Raw genomic sequence first — 26856 nt, forward strand, 5'->3', positions numbered from 1 at the left:
TAATAAGATGACCAGAAATTTAATTTTAAAAAAAACAACAGACATATAGTTTTATAATTAAGACTTAACTCTCTGAATGTAATGCCATGTCTGTTCTGTTCTCTGAATTTGTTTACTTTCTATTGATTAAAACGTGATCCTGAGATTACTCTGTGCGCTTCCTTCTTTTGCATCATTCTTATTTTATTACGACATTTGGGAAGCTTAGCAATGCTACAGTGTAGTAAATTCTTGCTCTTGTGCCATTCAAATCTACATTCCTTCCATCCTTGAATTCATAAACAAATTTTTTCCATGCAGATTCTAAAATTACATATTTTAAATTTTTATGGGGAATTAAAGCAGTAGAATTTTTTATATCTATTCTTTATACAGAGTTTTAAAAAAAAGAAGCATTTAATCTTTGGATTTTTATTTTCTTTTGCCTCTTTTTTTTACAATAGTGATTATTTTTTTTAAATTGTGGAATATTTTTTATTCAAAATAATCACTAAATAATCCGTAGGTTTTAAATTAAATAAATTATTTTTGATTTTAACTCATTCATAAGTTCATACTAGTATTTATTTAATTCCCCAAGTGTTGCATCTGTGACCAAATTTTCAAGAAATTTCCTTGAGCAGTGGAGGTTTATAATAACACGTAACTTACTGTTGGTATGTCCTTGATTTCTGTTTGCATCTGTTGCCCAGCAGAATCAAGCTTTTGAGACAATTACGAACTAAGATAAAATTCTTAATTCGTAAAATTAGTTCTTGGGACCGTTCACTAATTGTGAATAATAATTTTTTTTTTTCATCTGTCTTACTAGATTTGTGATTAGCAGAAAATTCAGCATTCTTGAGTTATTTTCTGAAAGAAATTTAATTATTCAATCAAGTTATAAGTAACAATGGTTCAGAGGGTGACATTAAATTTTAATGATATTATAAAAATATGTTGTATTAAGCCCATATTTTTAATAAGTTGCATCAAGGTATAATTTATTATTCATATCTTTGTTCTTAATTATTCACGAACTAAAATAGTTTCTTTCAATTTCGAAAATTCAAACGAAAGCAAGAATGAAATTGCTTTTAATTAACAGCAGCAGATGGACACAAATGACGTCAGTTTGAGATTCCCTGTTTCCGATTAAAAATAACATAATAATTAACACTCTTAGAGAAGTAATAAAATGTTTTCTGTGATTTTGAGTGATTCTGAATGCATGAAGATTTTTTTTAAAAATTTACTCTAATTGTGCAGTAGTTCTGATTCCAATATACTTTGGATGATCGAGGCCACGTTCAATCTTACATCGGATCTCTAACTTGAATTTGTAAATATAATGCTCTCATAAGAGTTTCTACAGTTTTAAAGTAAATTACTTTGGAAAACAAAAATGCTCTCTTTTTTTTTAGTTATAAATAAAATATTTTTTTAAAAAACAAATTCACTCAACAAATTGTATTCCTACTCCTTGCAAACCACTAGTTGCTGTTATCTGAACATCCTTGATCAACTCCTTCTTTCCCCCCTTTAAGAGCTATTTTTTTGTTTTATAAATTGGTGAAAAATCTATTTGATGTTTTTTTATCAGATACTCTAAATTATTTTCAGCTCTAATGCAACCTTCCTTCAATTAGATTTCTACTGATACAATAATTCATTTTGAAAATTATTGTGACAAAATTTAATGACAATTTCCAACATCAAAATAATTTAATTTATTGTATATATATATATATATATATATTTTTTTTTTAAGGTTCAATCTTTTTTTTTTGATAAATAATAATTTAATATTGTATCAATGATTGATTTTTTTTCTTCTTTTTCCTTTTAAATTTTAATTTCCTATTTTAATATTGAATGGCTTTATTTTAGAATGTTTAATTATTTACTACTCTTTATTATCTGAAAATATTTAAATTTTATTCTATTAGCAATTTTTGTACAGTAATTGGTATATATTTTTAAAATTTACTTTTTTGTGATCTCTTATAAAGCATAATAGAGAATTTGTTGTTTATAGTGTGTCAGAATATGTTCGTTTTAATGAGAGAAAAAATGAGATATTCATTTATTATTGCTTAATATAATATGTATATAAATACTGTATACAGAAATGTTCTTTGTGTTTTTCTCTTTCTTTTACAGACTTCTAGCTCTAAATCAATAATATTCTGATTCGGGTTGAGAAACACTGATTTTAATATAAACACTGTTATAAAAAGGCATGTTTTTTAAATTCATTGTATGTATACTGTATTGATGTGTTTAATAAAATCTTTTTTTAATAAGAACTGGGTTATTTTTCTGGTTTTATTGAATATTTCATATAATTAAACAGAACTTTTGTTGCAAAATGTTTTCTATTAAATTATCAGTGTTTCTCAACAGCCAATCTTTTCAAAAATAAATATTATTAATTGAATTATTTTAATATGAAATAAATGTTTAATATCTTTACAGTATTGAGATTCACTGATAATTTATTATTAAGGTTTTGCTAAAAGCTTCTTTTTTTTTCATTTACGAAATATAGTATAGTATGCAAAAATGTATTGTATAGTAAATGTGTAGTTTGATTTACTCGTCAAATATTAACATGTCAAATATCTATATTATCGTAAATACTTCTAGTTATTATGAGCAGTCAGTTTGTAGTGGTGGGCAACTTTTATCAGGGGTTGGCCTCTAGATTAAATGAATTTAAAAATTACAAATTTTTAAGGGTTGCAAATTTATTCAATTTTTATTTAAAATAAAAGCAATGTAATTACCAATGGGAAACTAAACTTATTTAATTTTCTAAAAATGTGTTAATCTACTTAAATTGAAAAAAAATGTACAAGATTACAGCGTAAAAATATATTTTTTTAAAAAAACATTTCTACATAAGCCAATTTTAATATTTTTGTCTTTGTAATAATTACACCCTTTGTTTTTAAAATAATTCCTGAAACTGCAGTTTTAACAATTTCTTCAAAATTTAATTTCCTCAAATTAATAAAAAAGAATTAGATTTTTTTTTGCAATTTGAATATTTTGTACAGTTTAAATGATTATAATAGTTTTAAAGGTACAGTGTTTTTAGGATTTATTACAATTTTTAGCTAGAAACGGGAGGTCACATTTAAACTATTTGCGGACCACATTTTGTACATCTTAAGACAAAGGCTAAAACATCAAGCAGGTAAAAGTTAGGAAAATATATTTAAAAAAAACTAATACTGTGGATTTAAAAGAGGGGGGAAATGAAAACAAATCAGTATAATCTGGAAATACATGTGCCCCTTGCTTATACCCTAGTTATGGATCTCCTACTATAAGCATGCTAATCATCAGTAGCAATGCTAACTAATTTAAATGTACATGAACTGATGCATATCCTTTTAAAACATTTTTTATTATTTTTGTTATGGAAATAATATGGCAATCATGACGTGAGAGATTTTAATTGTTAAGCAGTATTATATATTATTAAAAAAGAAAAATCCATCCTGCCATTCCAAGGAAAATGGACCACCCCTAATAACTTTTTCACTAATGATCGAATCTTAAAATAATCTAAGACTCATTCCTAATAGTTCGAAGAGGTGACCTCAATACGCTTATTAGTTAGTGCAGGTGATATTTCAAGTTAGGAAATCAGACGCAAAACCATATTTTCTCTAAATAAAAATATCTTTTCGACAGATTCAGATTTCTAACTCCTATGTATGGGAGTAGTCACAATCTAGGAAATATGGTCTTAATAGTATGGACCCTCTAATGCAGTGGCTCCTAAACTTTTTTGACCCATGGACCCCCTGACATTGTTCAGGGACCCCTAAATCAGTTTTTATTTTTCACGGACCCCTGGGGGGTTCATTTGGACCACTTTGGGAAGCACTGCTCTAATGTAAATTTTTTTTTTTGTGTATTTCGTCGTATCTTGATAATTTTTTAAAAAAGGAATTTAAAAACTTTTACGTGCAATTATAAAATTCGTTTACCAAAGTATATTCGAAAATTCCATGTATAAATTTTTTTAAATATTTTTTATTTTATTGAATAATAGTTCAAAACATTTTGAATTGTTAGGTATACGCTTTTTTACGTCATTTTAAAATAGCTAATTTTTCATGGCGAAATACAGAATTTGAATGAAATTGGTTAAATAGTCCCTGAGAAATCAAATTTTAAAAAAGTGATCGATTCAAATTTGGATTCCTTGGGAATTATTCAACCGATTTCACTCAAATTTTGTATTTTGCCATGAAAATTAAATTTTTTAAAGTGATGTAAAAATTTTTATACCTTACAAATAAAATAAAAAAATTCAACTTATTAAATAACTAAATGCTACGTGAAGATCCTATCATTAAATCAAAAGTTATTGAGCATGGACCTTTCTCTTTTTTTTTTTTACCCTGTAAAAATAAATACAATTGTTTCATCATCTTTTTTTATATCTAGATATTGATGTAAATTAAAATTACTTCATAACCATGCCTTTCAAATCTTGAATATATATATTGCCAAGATTTGAAAAGCAAAAACAATATAAATATCAATTATTTGTTACAGAATAATTCTTATTTCAAAAAGAATCATGAAAATGTAATAAAATAATATCTCCATCCCCATTTGTGCATGATGTCTGAAATACTGATGTGGTGCACTTCAATTATTGCTGAATTGGAAAAATGAATACCATTTCTTTACATTTTAATGATTTTTAATTCAAAATCATTAGAATTAGTTGGATTTTCATTTAATTTTATAAACAAAATTATAATTGAGTATCTACAGTCTTTTATAAAAAAAAATTGACATAATGCTTGCTTTGTTAGATTAAAAGAAATAGGTCTTAATTATATTTATTACTTCTGTGCAAAAATTTAAAATAAAGATATGTTGTTAGTAATTTTAAAAATACTGTAGAGTTTAAACTTTTTAGATTTTTTTATTTGTACTTACCAAAACCATTTTAGATAATTAAAAAAAAATCATGTTGTCTGGCAATATTAAATGGTTCAAAAATCGGGAATATTGTGTTAATAATTGGGAAAAGTCATGATAACTTATAATTTGTTATATTGGGGTCTCTTGTCATTTATTTAAAAAATAATTGCACACTATTTTCATTTCTATTTTAAGTTGTGGTTTATTTTTATATTATAAGGTAATTGTTTGCGGTGTACTAATAATGATTTTTTTTCCCTTGCTGCTTAATGTTTATTAAAAAATTAGATAATTTATAGAAATTGTGCAAAAACAAATACTGTAATTCTACTTTATTCATTTCATAATTATCTTTATTTTATTATTGATTAACCATATTCCCTTCTTTTTAATTAAATCTGCATCTGTAATTATTTTCTTTTTAAAAGTTTGAAAAATAGAATAATATTAACACATGTGCCCTCTAAAATTAGTTAAAATTTGTATAATTGATTTTATACTTACTATTAAATTTTAGATGTTCTTCTGGAGAAAAAAAGTCATTCTTTGTATTTTTGCATTTGTCAGGGATATTTCATACAGAACAATGCCAGAAATTCCTTTTATGTAAATTTCTTCAAAACATAGCTATTTTAAAAAAAAAAAAAAAAAAAACTAGATTACCTTTTTGTAAATATTGATCTCAGAATTGTATTGGTATTAGTTTGCAGGAAAAAAATCATTCAAATTTAAAGAGCCATACTTTTTTCATTCCTTATTGTGCATGGATCTGAAGTCAAAAAATTTTCGAAGCTCCACTGCCAGATAATAAACTGAAGTTGCGGCAAATTTACTATATATTTATACTCATTTTTAAGTTACAAATTTCAATCTGAAATTTTTATTATAAAAAAAAAAAAAAAAATTTTTATATTAAAAAATGTAATCATTAGCTCACCCAGTAAATACAAATTTATTCACATTTGAGTTATTTATTCAACGTTAACAAAAGAGTGGAATGTAAAGTCCTTCGTATTTAATCTTAAATTATTATAAATGTATTAGTATTGCTGAGAATAAGGGAAATTAGCTTAATATAGCATTAGATAAAACTAAAAGATAAATTCGAACTGTTTTTTCTCATTATGATTTTTTTTATAGTAAATTGATAAGTTATGTTATTTTATAAACTGAACTTTTTATAAACCTGCAATTGAGGTATAAGACAACAAATTTATTTTGTTATTTAAAAAAAAAAAAAAAAAGATTTGGGATATTAAATTAATCTGTTTATTTTTGCCACTTTTTCCTTCTTTGATGCCATGCTTTTTCTCCATTTTCAATGATTTTGAATCTTGCATTTGCATATATTAATTATTTAAGTATAAAACAACACAATATAGATTCAAAGGTAATGTTATTTTTTATTAATGTTTCAATTTTAATTAACTTAATGAATTTTAACAATTACAAAATGAATATTATCAAAGTATCTTTTAATAAAATCCTATTTAAATCAAAATATCGAATTTTAATGAAATAAATCAGATTTTTTTTTTATTTTTAAAAAATCATGATCGTAGCTTTTATCTCACTTGAAGAGATTTTACTGAAAAAAAGAAATTTTTTTGTGCCTTCCCTTTATACAAGAACAAATTAGCATTTGTTTTTTGAAGAAATTGAACATTTTTTTAATAACATTTAGTGCTGCTCTGAATTTAATGGAATTAAAAATGCTAGTGTTTAAGTCTCAAATAAAAATCAGAACCTTATTTGTTTATCAATGCAAAATAAACAGTTGGTATATTGTGCAAACATAGAAAGTTCCTTTAAGCTCTATTATCAAAAGGCAGGAGTTTGCCTTTACTCATCTTGAAAATAGGTCTATCATTAGAAAAAAAAAACTGACAAATTTGTTTCAGCATAAATATACAAATGCTTTTTATGGTTATTTAAATAAGTGATTAAATTATAAGTTTTGTTAACCCCAATATATTTTTGAAACTTTATTAAAATAAAAGTGTGCATTTTTTCTGTGTATATAGGTAATTTTTATTAAAATAAGTAAAAATTTATATTACTAATGAAATATTTTTCAACTGCAGAAAAAAAAAAAATTTGTATTAGTTCACTGAATTATATTTTTTCTTTTTCTTTAGTGCTCCATTAGAGTTTTGTAGTTATCATTGTAATGTTTCCAGAAATCAAAAACATATTGAGTGTACTTCGTGCCTTCGGTTTTTCCATGAAAGCTGTATTCCAACCGTACCAAAAGAATTTCCATTTATTTGCCAGGTAATTAATTTACAATGTTCAAAAACATGGATTAATCACAATTATTTAATGGAAACAATTTGGTAATGATATTGAAACATGTTAAAGAGTCTCCAATAATCAGGTGATCTTAGGGGTGATTGTGTTCAAGGGTAATCCACATAGTAACTGCATGTATTCCTACATTGGCATGTAGGAATACATGCCAATTTTCTTAGTTTCCCTGTGAAGTGGGTAAATGAAAGATATGAATAGTTACATTTTTTTTTTTTCATTTTTAGTTGTAAATAATACACCATCCTAAATATTTTTTAATGGCTATGATAAAAAAAAATTATAGACTAATTGTAGTAAAATCAGTGGTTTTTTTTTTTTTTTTTTTAATCTGTTTTAGTGTTATTTAATTTTTGTTTAACTAGTAAGACTGAATTCCCCCCTTGTAAATATAAAATTTTCCCCATTTTCCCCTTGGGAAATTCTCATTGGCTCGGTTCTAGACAAGGGGAACTGCTCTTAGTAAAGTGTCTAATAGTTAATATGAAGTGCTACATATATAATTATATTTATATATCTTACATATATACAGTAAAACCTCGCGTTACAGTCACTCCTACAAAACGGACGCCTCTCATCACAAACATATTTTTATTTCCCCGTAAATCTATGAATAAGCCATTATGTACCCTTTCCATAAAGCAAACAGTCATTTATGTCCCAAAACGTTATTTTCTGTTTCTTTAAACTGGACACCAATTTTTCTGAATTTGAGAAAAGAATTACTGTGTATTCCCGATTATCCGGGTGGGACATGTCGTAAGGACAATCGAAAAACACGGATAATCCGAAAACTCCTTTTGTTCAAGAAAAATTCAACATCAGTACAAAAAATATAAAAATTACTGACATTTGCATGCATAGCATCAAACTAGGAATTTTCCTTTTTAAAAAATGTGTAATGCGTCTTCGCCATATATCGATACACATATTTTACGAACCGCAATAATGTCACCGTAATCAAATCCTCCCATATAATCTAATAAAGCTTCCACGGAGCAGCAGAGTGAGAAATTGTATTTCATTCATTTACTACATCTTCTGCATCAGTTACTATCATTACTATTTGATTTAACAACATAACGATGTCTTCATCAGTCAAATACTGGCAGCCAGGCTCACATGCATCACTTTGAAACCAATCTTCTAAATTTTCTTCATCAAGAATTTCGAAACCTTAGATTTATTTTGCTTGTTCGAGAATACTGTTATTATATTTTTCTTGAACATCTGAAGAGGATTGTTCATCAAGCGGTATGATCTTTCTCCAAGATCGAGATAACGTAGACGATTTTACCTTTGACCATGTTGCTGATATTCCATATACTGCAATCCAATAACAAATATTGCTTCCAAACATTTGGTAGTGTTATAACTTCATGAATCAAATTTTTTTAATTTTGAAAATGTTTCTCTTTATATTTTCTGTGTGACTCCGGAATGAGCACGGATAATCCGTGCACAGATAATCGGGAGTGTACTGTTTTTACTTTAAATTTCCAAAACAATTTCAACTTTCGACCATTTTTAAAGAATATAAATTTTTTTTTGCCTTATCTATAACTAAAAGGAATCAATCCTTCTCCTGTCGCCTTCCTTTATCGTCACAAAGAAAGACGAGAGAATGGTATCTGCATGTGAAATATTTAGAGTAGCGACATCTTTTCACCTGGACAACACTGGCTAAAAGACCTCACAAGCTGAAATGATATATTAAATGCTCTAACTCCTTCTCTCCACTGAAAAATTCCTTTCTTTCAATTTCACCCATGTATTTAACACATCTAAGTTTTTAAAAATATCTAGTCGTTGAAGCGTTGATATAAATTAAACATTTATTCAGACGCTTGGTAGATGATCGATTGTGAATATAACAACTCGTCATAGAGCCTAGTGCCTTACGGGTATGTGTTATTACTTTCTTTTTTCTAGGTATCGCAGGAGGTTTACATTCAGGGAGGTCTTACCCCGTTTCCTATCAAGTGATGGAGAGGTGTTATGAATGTAAACTTAATAATTTGAACTGACTTAAAAAGTGACATATGACTAAAAACCTCTATTCGGTATCATATGACTAACTTGAACTTCTGTGTAAATAGGAAAAGCATATTAATTTTTCTGTAGCTACTTTTAATATTATGAAAATATATCGAGCTTTTTCTTTTTGTAATGAAAAAAATATTTTTTTAAGTTTAACTAAATGTCAATGTAAATTGTTATTATAGGTTATTTAATTATTTCTATATTGTTGCAATTATTCTAAAAATAATTTATGGTTGGTGTTAAACTTCATTATTAGTGAATCCCTGAAAATGGACAATTTTTTTATCCCAGGAGTGTCCGTATAATTGAGGTTTCACTGTATTTATTAAATATCCAAAGAATTCTTTTTTTTTCCTTCAAATTTTTTATCTTAAGACATAACAATTTTTTTCAGAAAATAAAGTCAATAAATGTAAATCTTTTGGAAAGATGACCTTTGGAATTTCTTCTCTATGGATCTAACTGTCAGTCATAAACCCAAATTACAGTTACATTTGTAGATTTTTTATTTCTTTTGCCTTGTATAAAGGAGGGAGTATACGGCTGTGCAATTGAAAAATCAACATAAGCATTAAGAAATTCAAAATTGAGATTTTTCTATATTTGGCATCTTTATATGGTAAGCTACATATTGCAAAAAAAAAATTTAAAAAATAAAGTTTGTTTTATCAGTTTTTTGAAATTCTATTTCAGCATTAATAGCTTCAGCAATAGAAGGAGAAACGTTGTCATTTTTTTTCCAGTTGCATAGCAGTATACACAGGGGTCTGTCTAGGTTTTTCTGAAAGGTACCTATTTTGTGAAAATTTAGACATAATTTGTGAAAAATTAAAAATTATATTAAAAAATCAATAGAAAAACATGGTAAAAATATAGATTTATTGTTTCTTAAGGGATACAAAAGTAAAATTTTAAGAAAAAGCATTTTGTGAAATTACCGTTTTTCCTAAAGTTGAATTTGTGAAACTACCGTTTTACCTAAAATTGAATTTGTGAAGGTACCGCTAAACGGTAGTAAATTCGGCCTGGACAGACCCCTGATACAGGCTTACCATTCTCCTTGTCAAGGTAGGAAATTATAAGCCAATGACGATAGAAATCCGATAGCTATCAGATCACAGGGATGAGATTCTTTCGCGGATTTCCGCTTTTTTTTTCAGATTTTTCCATTTTTCCCGCTAATTTCCGCTGAAATTTTATTTTACACAAGTTAAAATATTTTATGAGGAATTTAATTTTCCGCAGAGCGAAATTATTGAGGTCCTCATTCCTCCTTCTGAAGTTCCTCTAAAAATCATTTCCTTGGGATAAAACTGGTTGACCTTTATACAGGAATGAGATTTTTTTTCGCTTTTGTCTCTCGAATTTCAGCCTTTTTATCAAAAACTCCTATTCTCTAAAAGTTTCGTTTTTTTATTTTTTTTTTATATAAGTATCCCGCTTTTTTTTGAAAATTCAGTCGTTGAAGTAAAATAATTATACTAATTTACGATTTTCAAAGAAAAACAGAAAATTCAAACTACGTCCTAGCTGCTAACCCTTCCGCATTTTTACTTATATTTTCTAATTTCTCCGATTTCACGGACAGAAAATAAGATTTTCCGTATTTTTTATCCGTTGGCGGGATAGCTCGTGTTTTCGTAATTCAGACGTCGCTGCTTCTTGTATTCTGGAGTGAAAGCAAACAAAAAAAGAGGAAAAAAATAGAGGTGGATTTGCAGTGAAAATATTTATTTGCTCATTCAATTAATCTTGTAAATCTTTATTTATTATGTCCAAACATAAAACAATACGAACAAGCCTTTTAGAAATCCCAAGTTCAGACTCTGCAAATATCTCGATTTTTATTCACGCGATTTTAATATCAATAATCGATTTTCGTATTTACCTGATTTAAAAGTTGCGCATTGCAATTCTTATTTACGCTTTTTAAATATCGTACATTATGACTCATATTTACGAGATTTAAAAGTCCAATATCGTGTTTTGTATTTATGCATTTTTAAAATCGTGATTTTATTATCAAACATCGATTTTCGTATTTACCTGATTTAAAAGTTGAACGTTGTGATTCTTATTCAGGCGATTTAAATATTGTACATTGCGATTCTTATTTACGAGATTTAAAAAACCAATATCGCGATTTGTATTTACGAGCTTTTAAAACTCTATGTAGCTACGCGAGCTTAAAATCCAATGTCGTGGGTTCGTTTTTGCGGTTGTAATATTGCGCGATTTAAAAATTATGCATCGTGCTCTAAAAATTACGCATCATGATTTGTATTTTCGCATTTTTTAAATTCGGTGTTGAGTTTCATATCCACGTGATTTAAAAGACTCATATCGGGATTTATAATCACATGGTGTACAAGTTTAAAAATCGCACTTTTTTGTCAAATTTTTGTTTAATATATATATATATATATATATATATATATATATATATATATATTTCTTGGATTTCCTCTTTTTTACTATCTGACTACTCTCATCCCTGAGATCAGTACCAGGTTCATTTATTAATGAGTAAAAGAATTCGATGCAGTAAACAGAAATTCAACATTTAATCAGAATTGCGTAAACATTTACAATGAACACCATGTCGATGAAACTAATTCAAAAATTTGCATTACCCATCTAATTTACAATGAATATAATAATTTGCATAATGATGCCACCTAAAATAAGCTATCAGCAATTTACTTTAAAGAATTGCAAACACTAACTAACAGAAATCCTGACATTGCAACCAACAATTAGGCTATCTAGTTGCAAGTTTCGTGGTTATTACAAGAGGTAAATAAAAAAGATAAATTGAATGTAATTTTGGTAAATAACCTCTCTGGAGGCACATTAGATGCTGTTAATCCACAGATTGTTACACCTGTCATAGATTTTTGCTAATTTCTTATCTTAATAGTATTGTTCACGTACAAATACTCTACCAAAAGGGATAAAACCAAAATTTTATGTTGTTAATTTAAAATAATTTTTTTTTTTTTACTTATTTTTCAATCGTTCATTATTGCTTATAGAAAACTTATTCAAAATCTGGCTATGGTCAGAAAATTTTTTATAAGTTTTGAAAAAAAAAGGGGGCTAGTAGGGATAGTAGAGATAATTATTACAGAAGGTTTTTAAATTGTATCTAAAAGCTTGTCGACCTGATTTAAATTTCATTCTTGCTACATGTGCTGTCCACCGCATTGAGATGAACACATTTTAAAAAGAATGTGATTATAATATATGTTAAGCTCTACATTGTATACATTTAAGTTAGATCATATTTTAAAATACTAATTTAAAGTAGCATTATTAAAATGTATTTTTTTTAATAAATTTTTGATCACTATCTAAATTAAATTTGAAAAATTTCATGCTCTAAAAAGTTAGATATTTATCATGAGATTAAGAAATTGAATATGAGCAGATCATTAAGTGATTTAGATCATATAATATGAAAAAAGGTATTCATATTATATGATCTAAACTTGTATATAAAATCTCTAAAGCTTTATTAATTTTGTTATTCTTTTTTTTTTAGACTTGTGGAAAAGCTAAAATTGCTTGTTATGCAGAACTAAGAAATGCTACATCATCATCCGCAGGGCCATTTTTGTATGATGATACAAAATGTCCAGATTTTCCTGAACATACTGATCAGAAAGTTTTGGAACCCTTCATTTGTTTGGAAGAAGGATCAAAGCATTGGGTGGATCTCCCATCTAATTGGTTGGATCTTCAACCTGATATGGCTAATAATACTTGTGAACCTCCCTCTTTCCCTTTCGGACAAAATAACCACCTTAATAATAATTTTGGATCCTATGGCGTTAAATCAAATAATTCTTCACCTCTGGTAGTTTCTTCTCCTTTGCTTTTTTCACACTTAATGAGGCCAGTTTGTCCAAATGCAGTTATGTTACCAAACATTGAAAGACCTATAACTCCAAATACTTCTGTACAAAACCTTTCACCCTTGATCCCTTTAGCATCAAAACCCATTAGTGTCTCTAAGTCCTCATATGACAATTTTATGCCTGTCATTGCATCAAACCCAAATGTATTCTCTAAGCAAATTATTGTGAGAAAATTACCTCCTGGTTTCATAATCCGTACCCCAACCAATTGTCAGGTTACACCCGGAGTACTTCCTGCTAATCCTCTAATGTGTAACACTACTGGTGCTGGAATTCCACTTCAATCAACCATTTCTGCAACATCTCACATAATTAGTGATACTTATAGAATGCCCATGCATCCTATATCCTCTACAATGCCATCTCACACAATGAGTGGCTTTTATAGAATGCCACTTCAGCCTGCAACTTCTCCAGCAATATCTCACATAATTAGTGGTCCTTACAGAATACCACTACAGTCTGCAACAACACCTCAAATGATTGGTGGATCTTACAGAATGCCACTTCAACCTACAACTTCTACTTATGATCCCTTTAGATTTACACTTCAGCATACAAATACTCCAACATCTTCTTTATTTAATGATGCTTACAGAACAGTCATAAATTCTTCCATTCCAAGTGGAATTAAAGATTACACGAGAAAAAATGGCACTGCTACAAGACTGCAATCTGAATTGCCAAGCCAAATCAAGCCAAGTAGTCTACAACCAGAATTAAATATTGTATCTCCCACAATAAATCTAAACAATTTTAAGGAAGCTAAATGCTTTGATTTAATATCCAAGTATCTGAATGTTTATGGATTGATGAAGTAAGTTATTTCTCTATAAGTAATTTTTCTGATTTGCTAATTATTCATAGTTGGCCTGTACTTTTTTCAATCTTTATTCGTAGTCAGTACATTCTGAGATTATTAAAGCACTTAGTAAAAATAAGTACAGAATGACATTCTGAAAAAAAAAGTTTAAAATTTTAGGTTTAAGACGTGTCATTGTTTAGCTTAACTTTTATCTGCTAAGTCATTGATTAAGATTTATTTAGTTTTTAAATTAACAGAAAAGAGCAGATAGTTAAATATGTTTTTAAACATATTTATATGATTACTGTAGTTTACAGAAGCTTTGGTGTTAAAAAAGGGTTCATTGCCAAATCAGAATTGGAGAAATACAACACACAATTTTTTTGCAATTATGCTAATAAAATTTTTACTGTCAATATTTTTAGGAAGATAATTTAGTATTACACCTTTGTCCGTTTTAAAACTTTTTTTTCATGCAATTTTTATTAAATGAATTTTTTTCTGCTTCATCCAAATCAATGCAAATCAAAATAAAAGTAAACTTCTAAAAATTTAGAAACTGACAAATATACTATACGAAATTACCTACTTAAAACTACTAAAAGAAACTACTAGGTACATGGCTCTAAATTCTTGAGAAAACAAAGAGTCTGCCTAAGGGAATTATTTATTTTCATTTTTTTCTAAAGATACGCTGTTGAATGACTCTTAATTATCAAATATTGAAGAACAAAAATTAAAGTTTTTAATTGAAATCCAAGATAGTAAAGAAAAAGATATTTTAATGAACAGAATTGCCATTACACTTCTACTCTTCTTAAAACCAACCCAGCTTCAAATCGTATCGGAAGTAAAATACCCAGTGCACATTGCTGACCACATTCCGTCACCTTGAAATCGTTGAGCCTTAATCTCTAATCCCATTGGCTAACAACTGGCTCTTTATTTTTTTAATTTTAAATATTCTTATTTAAGTTTATGTTTTATTTGCCCTAATTAGTATTCTAATTCAAAATTGTGTATAATACTATGATTTTTTAGCTTGGGCATTAGAGATGGTTGGTATATGACTCTACTTATAAATGTCTAAATGCCACCCATTCCTATGAGTATTTCAGACAGCGATTTATTTTAACTTTGTTTTTGCCTACTGTCAATTTTTTGTTTTCATTTTAGAAACAGGCTTTTTTTTAGATAACTTCTGGGAAAAAGTATGACTTTTATTTTTAAAGTTAATCATTCTTTCTTCACTATGAAGAAAATTTTTTTGCTCATAATTAGAAGTACATAATTAGTATTTTTAAAACTTTTGAGTTGGGAGTTGATAATATGCGACTCGAGCTGTAAAAATTTCAAGAAGTATTGTAACTATCCAATTTTATTTCTCTTTCAATGATTTTCAGTTGTTTTACTGAATTCAATGAGAAAAAAAGGTTAGAAACTGCTTATTCAGAAGTGAAAACTTGTATGCAAACTTATCAGTATCATAAAATAGTTAGAAATATTTGCATGATCATGTTATTTCAGGATGAGTTCAGTTGAATATGTCTTTAAATTGCATTATAATACTGATATATCTCTCCTTTTACTATAGAGCTTCTCAAATAAACACCTTCTGGAAGTGTTTAGTAGAACAAAAAGAGTTGGTAAGTGTTAATATTTTTGCTTAAATTTAAAAAAAAAAATATTTTATGTTTTATACCCTAATATTGCTTTACTAATGAAAAAAAAATAATCAAAAAGACTTTTAATGCCTACCCCACTTATGTTTTTCAGTATTTTTATTAAATTTGTAAAATTTTAAAATGAAAAAAGGCTTAGGGACTAAAGTGAAATCTTGTCTGCAAATTCAACAGTGCCATAAATTATTTTGATTAATTTTCATGATTGTGTTAATACAGTATTTTTTTTAATTTAGAGTTACATGTCTATCTGTTATATCATACTTACATATTACTAAGTTATTGGCAATCAAATTTATATTTATAATTACCAGTAAAAACTACAAAAGGTAATGAGAAAGGTGTGGAAAAATAAAAGGTAGCAGGCAAAAACAAGGCTCTAGAAGATAGGAGTAGAACAATTAAAGACCCTTAACAAATGAATTTCTTCATAACTTAAACCTTGCCCTATTTATTTTGACTGAATTGCAAATTGTTTGAAAAGAAGAAGGAATATCCGGAGTATTTACTGTATATTTATTTCAGCAATCTTATTTATTCAAGAGTTGATGTTGTATATGATTGTATGTTGTTTTAAAACGACAGAGTTTTCCTTATCCTTTAATACAGACTGTTTTCATGCAGGTGAACTTCAAAGTAATCAATTTTTCCATATTATAAAGTCTGTTTTAAAAAAAAAAAAATTTTGCCTACCCTTGCTCCCACAAAATACTTCTGTTGATAAAAAATAAGGAGTATGTCTTTGCTTTTTAATGTCTTCTAAAAGACATTAGCAGGCAAAGCAATGATGATCCAAAATATAGAAAAATTATATAATCGAGTATCCTAACCTAAGTTTTGTTTATTTTGTTAAAGGTTTGAAATATAGATTGCTTAATGTACAGTGCGTAAATAAAAAAAACGGACCACTCTCAATAACTTTTGATCTAATGATCGAATCTTCACGTTCTATGACTCTTAATAGTTCGAAGGGTTGACCTCAAATATGCTAATTAATTTGTGCAGACGATTTTTAAGCTACGAAATCAGACACAAAAACAGGAGAGTCCTCCAAAGTTTGAACCTCTTAATGTTAATTTTAATTTGCATATTTCGCTATATCTTAAGAACTTTTTGAGCGAATAGAAAAAATTTTACGCAATGCAAATACAAAAGTTTTTTATATTTTTTTTTTTTATAAAATTTGTTTATCCTGAGGTAATTTCATGCAAAAAAATATTTTTTAGTAAATTTTTTTTTTATTTAAGAATGGTAAAAAAAAATTGAATTGTTAGTTATACAATTTTTTCCATACTTTTAAAAAAATTTATTTTATGTAGGGAAATGCCAAATTTAAGCAAAATTGGTGCAATAGTTCCTGAGAAATCGAATTTTAAGTATCTGACTTTTTTCACATTCAGTTTCTGAGAACTATTCGAACGATTTTCCACAAGTTTTGTATTTTGCAATATAAAATTATATTCTTTAAAATGCTGCAAAAATTTTGTACCTTACAATTCAAAATGTTTTCAACTATTATAAAATAACCTAAAAATATTTTTTATTGATGAAGCAGCTCTCTTTTTTTCAAATGTGACCCAATCAGGCAATAGTCATTAAAGGCGAATTTCGTCACTGAAAATTTCTAAGTATTGATGATAGGAAAATCTAGAGCATAGTTTCTTTGTATTTGTTTTCTGTTTAAGAATTAAATACATGCTAAATAACTTATAAAAAACTGACAATTATTATTTTGAATAAAATGTTAAAAATACTATCAATTTTTCAATATCAGGAAATTTTCCTTGCCTCCCTTGAAGTTCATAATATAGAGAGTTGACTATATAAGTTTTTATATAGGTAAATAAACGTATTGCTTCATGAAGTAATTCCACATTGCTATTGAATAGGGGGATTATCCTAGTCAATTTAATCATGTTTGAGGTTACTTTTAATATTAATTTCTGTAATTCTATGTTAAGTGAAAAAAAAAATTAAAAATGCTTTTATATTAATCTAAGAAAATTATTTGTTTGTTTCAGTGGAAACAAGTGTCTTTCAGAGGACTTAGAATTACAGACTGGGACAAATGCTGTCATACTTTACAGAAGCATAGAACCAAAACATTGGTATGTACTGAAAAAAAAAATTTCTGAACAAATATTGAAATCTCCTAGCATGATAGCATTTTTATTTTTCTGTTCAGAATCCACTCTCATTGTTATAAATTTTCTAAATACCCCCATTAAATTTGCATACCTCCCAAGTCTCCCTTTTTTTTTTTCTTCTTTTTTTTTTTAAATAATAAAAACTCCTGTATTTTGCAACTATCTCCTGTCCTGTTGATGAAATTTTTAAGAAAAGAAAATTTTAAATTGGCAATAAAATATCTGCGGATGGCAAAAATACTTCTCTTATTCCTCAACAGATAGTACTATTGCCAGTACTGCAGTATGTTGAGTGTTAATAGTTTAAGTAAAAATATCCTCAGTGGTAGACAGTCCCCTTGCCGCCTGACTAACTGTGGGAATTTTTCGTGGTTTTCCTCTCTTCGTGTAACGCAAATACGGGTTAGTTTCATCACTAAGTCCTCCACAATGACAAATTTCTTATAATACTTGATCCATGAGTTCTTTTGTTTTCTGGATATGATTCAAAGTTAAAAAGCTATGGAGTTGAATATTAGTAGTCGTTAACCCAAAAAATTGTGTCGACTGTTCAGCAACATTTATGAAATAAAACAGTTTAAGTAATTATAAATAATGGTTGAAAAAATCCTTTTTAGATTAAGATTTATATACATATTCTTTACTTTACTAAATGTAAATGCTTATATTATTTCCAATTTTGAATTTCTCTTCTTTGAAATGTCTCTAGTAAATTCTCTGCTATTTTATTTCTCCAATGTTGGCAGGTATGAATTTGATTACAAACCTGATATTTATGCAAAAATTTAAATTTTTTTTTTCCTTTGTGTCTCTTTAACTCATCACACAATATTTTTTTCCTTTGATTTCCTTTTTTTTTTATAATTAATGTTGCATTTCAAAACTAACTATAAGCTTTTTAATTATAGGATATGTGTGATGTTATAGTTGATGATACAAATGATCCTTGGAAAGGTTTCAAAACAATTATCATGAAGTTATCTGGAATTCGGGATTTAGTAATAGACAAAGTACCTCCATCTTTGTTATATCTTATCGCTACATATATGAGTCAGTTACACAAATTGGAATGTTTCCTTACTTCAGTATTATCTGAACCAGAAATATGGTATGTTTGCATTAAGTTCTGTGTGTACAATTCATTCATGAAACAAATAATAACTTTTACCTCATTCCCGTCTTATTTACTAGTTATGGGATTCCCAAACTATGTCACAGTTTGATAAATATAAATTGTCCTCTTTTTTAATGAAAAATCCTTAAACTATTTTTATAATTTTTAGTTTGCTACAATCAATAGTGAGCCCGAAAATTAAACTTTATTTTAATTGGAAAGTCATATCACAGTGTAATAACGTCTATAAAAAAAATCTGTTTTTATGTATTTCAATAGTCTTTTTACAAATGAAGAAACGTGTACTAATAGCTTTAGAGATTCCGTTTATATTGATAATTTTTAGGAGTAAAATGGCATGTTCATCTAACTTAAAGCTTTGGTTTTGCCTTTGATTGTTAATTTGCAACATGTATTAATGTATTTGCAATAAAAAAAAATGTCAGCAAAACAATAATCTGAGAAAAAAAGTTTCTAGAATCACGAACTCATTATCTAAGGCAATATGATATGACCTTTAAGTATTCTTTTTTTTAAAAAAAAAATTGGGAATTTTAATGCACACAATTTTTTTTGTTTTGTTATCAATTTATTTTTTCATAGATAATTATTACTTTTGCTCGTTGGACATCCTTGGTCATATTAAAATGCAAAAATAAAGAACTGGAATGGAAAGCAAATTATTAAAAATTGAATTTATTTTTATAATCCTTTCGATCTACTTTATTTTTGTTTATTTATTATTAAATTCAACAAATTTCTTATCAAATAAAGTTAATTTAAAAATAAAATAAAAAACATAATTTGCATATTTCTTTATTATTATTTATCAGCCTTCTTTAACCGGGTGGTGGTTTTCAGAAAAATTTGACGGTGCACTTAATCTATATGTTATAATAGTTGTTTGTCTGATTTAACCCTTTTAGAACTTTTGCATAAGAGTTATTAATGAATGTAACTTGATTTGTTGATATTTCTAACAATTTTGTGGATTTTTGTATGTTTTCTTTCGCTATTTTCAGGTCAACACCCTGCGAGTTGGAAATTTCACGTCTTAGAAGCCTTTCAAAACTTAGTACACTGCAAATTGGGTCACTTGGAGGAATAATTTTAAAAGATATGTCCATGTACCAAATGCCGTATTTACCTAATTTAAGATATTTAGTAAGTAAATGTTAAAACCAATAATTCTGAAGTTTGCTAATTGTTATTGATTTTAATCTTATTCTTTTCTTTTATTGCAGTTTTTAAGTTATTAATTTTATTTGCTTCTCACTCCCAACCAAATTTTAATTTCGCTTATCATATAGTACATACTCACTAACTCTATATTTCAATTTCTGCTGTTATTTCTACTAGAAAATTCCCTAATTTTTTCTTTGAATCCTGATATTCAATATTTCAATACTATTCTCCTATTTTGTATTAAATTAAAAATCATTTAATTTTTCCAACAAATCAATAGTGCAGCTATGGTACGCATTCTCATATCTTTGACAATTTCGATTCTGTCATTGGTATACATATAGAAAGCAGATATAAAAAATTTTAAAAAAAGTACTTTTCTTGCATTAAAATCTTAATTTTTATACTAAACAAGTTCTCAGAAAACTAGTTTGATCAAAATTCTGTGTAATGGCCGATACCGCTTGTAAAATTGCTTCAAAAAACATTTTAATTGGTACATTGATGAAAATTGTATTTTTAAATATGTAAAACCACAACTCCATTTATTAACACCTCTGATTTTGTCAATTTTAAAATTTTGCTATCTCCATAGCTGCCAGCTCTACTGAATTTACCTGTAGACTACTTGGTTTTACCAAGTTTCTACTGGTTTAATAAAAATTTTACTAGTTTTTGTATATTTTAGAAAATTCCCCGAAATTGAGTAAGTTTCCTAAAAAAATCTCTATTGAAATAAAATAAAAAATTTATCGCTTGCTGTCTCAATTATAGTAATCAATTTAAAGATTTTCTCTCTTTTCTTTTTTTTTATGTTCTCAGTTTATTTTTATTCAGAACTCCCTTTTCAAATTTATTAAAGAAATCCTTTAACTATCATTAATAAATTTCTTTTCTCTTACTATTCAAAATTATGAGTTAATATAATAAAAACATTTTAAATGCATTTATTGTCAATCATAAATGGAACATATTACAGTCCATTTATAGTTATTAGTGAGATAATGTTTTTGTATTTTGACTATAAAAATTCCCTATGTGTAAAATATTTAGTATGTTATGCAACGATTATAATTAAATTTGTACTATCTCGTAAAGTCTACTGAATTTTTTCCTATATAAGTTAGCAGCTATGAGCCTCCTTTATTTAAAAATAAATGTTTACTAAGCTTTTTTTATTTAAAAATTGATCTTTAAATCAACATTCCTGCTCTCTAATTTTAAGACATGAAAAAAGTACTAAAATGAATACCCTCAATTCTAATATTACTACCAAAAAATTATCTCCATTACTAAAGAAAAATAATTAGCTCTAAAAATTTATGCTTAGAAATGTCGATACAGGTTGACATCTTTGTGTATATTACTTTTCACACAATATTTCACTGATAATATTTTTATGAAAACTGGAAACTAAAGAATGGAATAACAAGGAATATTTTTTTTTAATGATTTATAGCATTGACACTCTGGTCAAAAATATATTGAGCGTTCCCTATTACTCTTTATTTTTTTTAATCGATTTACATATTAAAAATTGATTAATATTTATAAGAAAATCATTAGCTTAGTTTAGGGGGATTAGGACTAATGCTTAGAGTGTGGATTCTAAAAGTCTTAAACCTTTGAGCAAAATTTTACGGAAATTTCCCTGCTTTGCTCTATTTTACCATTAAATAATACAGATAACTATTTTTGGATGCAGGAAAACCAGTAACTTCAAATCTTTAAAAAAATCTATGTCTAACTCTCAAAAATTTAAAGGATAATTAATATTCTTGCTCTTTTTTGGATTTTAACATTCTTAACTTGCTTATTTTTTTCATTTTTCAGTCATTAACTGGATTCAAATTTAACTCTGTGAAGAATCTAGAAGTATTATCTCAGAATCAAAATTTAGTGTCTCTAGAGCTTGGTCATTGCTATGATATTGAGCCTGAAGTGAGTTTTTTTTTTTTTTTTTTTTTTTTTACCATTAATGTGTTTAATGTAAAAATGCCTACTACTTTTTATGTTTTTAAATTCCATTTAATAGGATGTTTTATAACTCTCTTTCGAATCATTTAATGCTAGCTTGGTTGTTTTTGTATTTCCCCCCCCCCTAGCTTAGCCAATTAGTTAATAATTTACTAAATTATAATTTATAAAATTCTGATTATTTCTTAAATGATTAAATTGAGCTTAACTATGTTCGTACTTTATTATTGAATAATAAATAGCCGTATTTCAATCGTTTTCGTCTTTCCATTTAATTTTTCTTAACCCCTTGACATATCATTTTAAAACTCTAAACTGTGCTTGACATAACTACTATAAAGTGATGAATTATATAAGCCTACGAATTATATAGAAATAATGGTGGATAAAATCTACTAAATTGAATTTATTAATCCAAGAATCACAATTGATAAACTACCACTTTAAAATATTTATTTATTGTCCGGAGCAAGTTGGCATCTCTTGTGTTGAAGACGTCTGAGACACATAAATTATTGTTTTGACATAAAAAAAAACTAATGACGTCTTCGTATGTCAAGGGGTTAGTAAAATAGAGGGATGTATTTTTCTTTTTATTTCGCTTCCATCTTCTGTTCACTGATATGCGCATGCAATGCATTTCCCCTACCCCCCTCGTAAATCAAAGAGAAAACGAAATCAGCATGCCACTTTTTTAAGTTTGATTGGTGGCAGCTTATCAGCAAAACAGCGATTCTTTCGAAGACACAGAAGATAATTAAACATTTGTACCTTCCCTGCCCCCTTTTGATCTAAAGATCAAGTTCATGGAAGAAATATTGAAGTTTCTCTAGACAAACGGAGGAGAAAAATCCACCCTCCCCCCACATTTTCCTTTACTCAACTTCAAGGCTGAGTCAAACTTCCACTTTTTTTCCATAATCGTTTTAGTTCAAAATGGCGGGAAAACTAAGCATAGTTTTTCCCATTTTCTGGATTCCGGATAAAGGATTCTCTACTGTGTTATTTTTTTCAATAGCAATGAGTGTGTGTTTAAATTAATATCAATTGTTTGATATTGCATGTTTTTAACTTAAAACTATAAAAACATCCCACATACTTTACATTTGAGAAATATTTCTATCATTGCATTTTGTTTACATATTATTTTTTTTTAATTAAATAATTAATATGTTTATAATTAGGTTACAATTTTGAAGAATTAATATGTTTACAATTTGAATAAAAGTTATAGTAAAAGATAACTGTTTTTATTTATCGCTTACTCTTGTTGATTCTATCCTGTTTTTGTTTTTTTTAGATATATGGAATATTAAAGCAGCTGACAAACCTTGAGAAGTTACGCTTAGAAAATGGTGGGAGTGTGGATAATACTGGTCTTCCTGAAGCATTGTTGGAAATGAAACAGTAAGAAAAAAATATTTTGCAAGATTATTACTCTTGAATAAAAATAATTATGAGCACTAAAAAGAAGGGGAAGATTATTCGAACTTGACTTGATTATTTCTGAGAAATCAGCACGTAAATTGTGATGTTATATTGCAATTTTCTTTTTTGCTGATGGTGCAAAGCAGACACCTTAGGCTCAGTAATATCTCTCAGTAATAACATGGTTTCAAATTCCTGACTTGTTCATGTTTTAAAATTCATCACATTTTAAAACTATTTATTTTCGGATCCAGTTATGGTGTTATCTTTTTCCGTTTCTTTAATAAATAAAACATTGCATTTACTGTCAATGAAGAAAGGGTAATTAAATATGTTTTAAACTAATTTATAAATATTTTTAGATAAATTTACACAAATTTATATTTACTAAAATTTATTTCTGATTTGAAGAAAATTAATCTAAATAAATTTCATCACATCTTTTTTTTTTAATATAAAAATTAAATTATTATATTTTTTTTTTAGTTTCTGCTTTTAAAAAAAGTTAGGTATAATTTGGGCAAAAGTATTGAGAACACTCTCAAGAGTTTTGAATGATAGTTGTAAAAAAATAGAAATGGAGTTCAATTAAAGTTAAAGTGTAGGTATAAAAAGAAAGGGAAAAAAATTAATACTCATACAAGCATGAAAATATATTTAAATTTTGCATATCCTGCTACAAAAATTTTTATTAAAATACAAGCCATGCTTCAAGTAAAGTTCCACAATCAAACTTTTCAAGAATGTATCTACGAGAAATTAAATTTGCTAAATACGGTAACATAAAAATGTATAATGTACATTTTATATTATACCATAATCAATCACACACAATAATTTCAGTGACCTACAACACAATTCTTAATAATTCTTATTTTAATATAATTAATTCATACTTATCACTGTTTAAACAATTTTTAAATATATAGCAAATGTTAATCCACACTTTAGATTTGAAACGGTGTCAGTGCCAAAAATAAAAAACAGACCGCCCTAAATAACTTTTGATCTAAAAATCTTAACGTTCTAGAACTTAATCATAAAGGTTTGAAATGTGCTAATTAATTAGTGCAGACAATATTTTGTATTATGAAATCAGATACAAAAACATACTTTCTCTAAATAAACGTCCCTTATTTTTGATAGACTCCTATTTCCGACTTTCAAAGTATAAAGGATAGGTGCAAATTTCTGAGGATTTCTAAAGGGGGGGGGAGACACCTAAATAGCATCACAGTTAAATTATTTAAAAAAATTTAATTATTGTTTGTCAAAAAAAACTTTCATTATGTTAATCTAACTATTGAAGGGAATTTATATCTGAATTCAGATGATCTTAAACAATAATTTTAGAAAAAATGTTTTTGCTGTTTTGTTTCATTTTTAGTTTTGAGAAGTGACACCAAATATTTAAAATAATCAAAAACTACTTCTGGTATAGTTAGAATAAAAATGTGAATTGATAGAATTGTTGAACCCTTCTGAAACACTTCTTCTGAATAAAGTAATTGAAAAAAAAATTATGAGCTGTTTTAGTGTTATTAATGAAAGTTCTTCAAAGTGCTCTTTGTATAATTTCATAAATGGAACTTTAGCACACATCTGTTTGCATGAGGAAAATGTTTTTATTTTTGTGTGTGTGTTTTGCAGTAAATAATTGATTCACAAAAAATACTGGCACTTTGTCAATAACAGACCAAATAATGCCAAAGAGATATGTGTTAGCTTATGATATTCAGCATTGTTAGCAAAAATGATTTACTTCTGAAAATTTTTATTTGCGCAAAGTTTTAGTGAATAAACGTTTGAAAATGTTACTTTCTACTAATTATACAATTTATATTCCATAGCTTGATACATCTTGAATTAATGAACTATAAAATCCCACATACTTTGTCTGATACTTTAAAGCAGTTAATGGAACTTATCCATTTGAATGTTTGGCCAGATAATACAAGTGAAGTAAGCTTCTTTTATGTTTCTTTGTAAATCATATAATCAGGGATGAGTTCTGCTTTTGCGAAATCCCCCAAAAATATTCATTTTTGCACTTTTTCCTACCTAAGTAAATGTGATTTAAATGTACACATTTCATTCATATTCATGCAATTTAGTATTACACATCTTGATCTATATTCACTCTATTTAATGATACATATTACGAATTGTATTCATGTGACTTAAAAAGCACTTGTCAAGATTCGTGTTTAAATAATTTTTGTTAAGAAATAAGGGGGAAAATTGTGAGTTGTTTACATATTGCAACTTAAAATTGCACATCCTGAGTACATCGTAATAGATCTGTATTCACGCAATTCATTTTCACACCATTTAAAATTGCATTTTAAAATTCATATTCACATTGATTTAAAACTCTCACATTAGCGGGGTTGTCATCCACCTGGAATTATCAGGGAATTTTTTTATTCGGAAAAAAACAAATTTGTGTAAAACCTTTGAAAAATCAGGGGCTTTTTTTTCTACAATTTTCTGAATTTCACTATTATTTTACCATCCATTTTACTCTCTTTTTTTAGATGGAAATTTACTGCCTAACGGTTGAAATGTTGCCAACTTAGCAACACTTTGCTGGCATAAAAAATTGCTATATTTTTACCCTGTTAAGCTAATGTATTTTCACCCTGTAAGCCTCATGAAATAGAGTTGGTTGAAAAAATGAATTTTTGAATTTTGGTATGCTTTAGTTCGGAAATGTTACCTATTGTAAAAAGAATAAAATTTGGCATGAAAATTTTTTAAAACTATTAATATCTTCAGTTAACACATACTTAAAATTAATTAAAACTTAAAATTAATGATGAAAAATTGAACCTTTGTAAAAAAAAAATTTTAAAATTCAGTTGGTTAAGACTTATGAAATAAACATGCTTTAGTTTTTTTATGCTTGTTGAATGATTCAAATGCCCTAAATAAATTCAATTTTGATCAATTATTTAATTTTTTACAGTCATGCAACATTTTAGAAAAAACCTAGGTACACCAATTTTTCTAAATTTTTGAAGAATATCTCTTAACACATTATGCAAAATCAGAACAATCCTGGAACTCACCACTAATGTGATAGTTGCATGACAAGTTCCACCTACACCCTACCCAACAAACCATCCAATTTTTGATTTCGTTTTTACACTATATTTACAACTAGTTACAAAAATTTTTAATGGACTTGCATCTTGCTAAAATATTACAGTTTTTGTTTATGCCTAATGCATATTTAAAATTTGATTATTTGAAGATAAGAGGCTGAACTGATCTAGATCTTGGTGTTGCTAATATATATCCATCTCTAGCT

General features: G+C 27.2%; 1 protein-coding gene across 3 annotated transcripts in view; it reads left to right on the top strand.

Annotated features, from left to right (window-relative positions):
• LOC107457197 (uncharacterized) overlaps positions 1-26856 on the top strand; it is a 56616-nt gene that overhangs the window by 25401 nt on the left and 4359 nt on the right. For all 3 annotated transcript variants that reach the window (XM_071182922.2, XM_071182921.2, XM_071182923.2), the window contains 9 exons: positions 7074-7209; positions 12830-14022; positions 15605-15656; positions 17714-17800; positions 18748-18947; positions 19976-20117; positions 21972-22079; positions 23416-23522; positions 25394-25505. In XM_071182922.2, coding sequence (XP_071039023.2) covers positions 7074-7209; positions 12830-14022; positions 15605-15656; positions 17714-17800; positions 18748-18947; positions 19976-20117; positions 21972-22079; positions 23416-23522; positions 25394-25505 — 2137 coding nt within the window. The remainder of the gene's footprint in view (positions 1-7073; positions 7210-12829; positions 14023-15604; positions 15657-17713; positions 17801-18747; positions 18948-19975; positions 20118-21971; positions 22080-23415; positions 23523-25393; positions 25506-26856) is intronic.

This window comes from Parasteatoda tepidariorum, chromosome 7, assembly GCF_982258835.1.
Source record: "Parasteatoda tepidariorum strain Cologne lab strain chromosome 7, Ptep-v5.0, whole genome shotgun sequence".
NCBI lineage: Eukaryota > Metazoa > Arthropoda > Arachnida > Araneae > Theridiidae > Parasteatoda > Parasteatoda tepidariorum.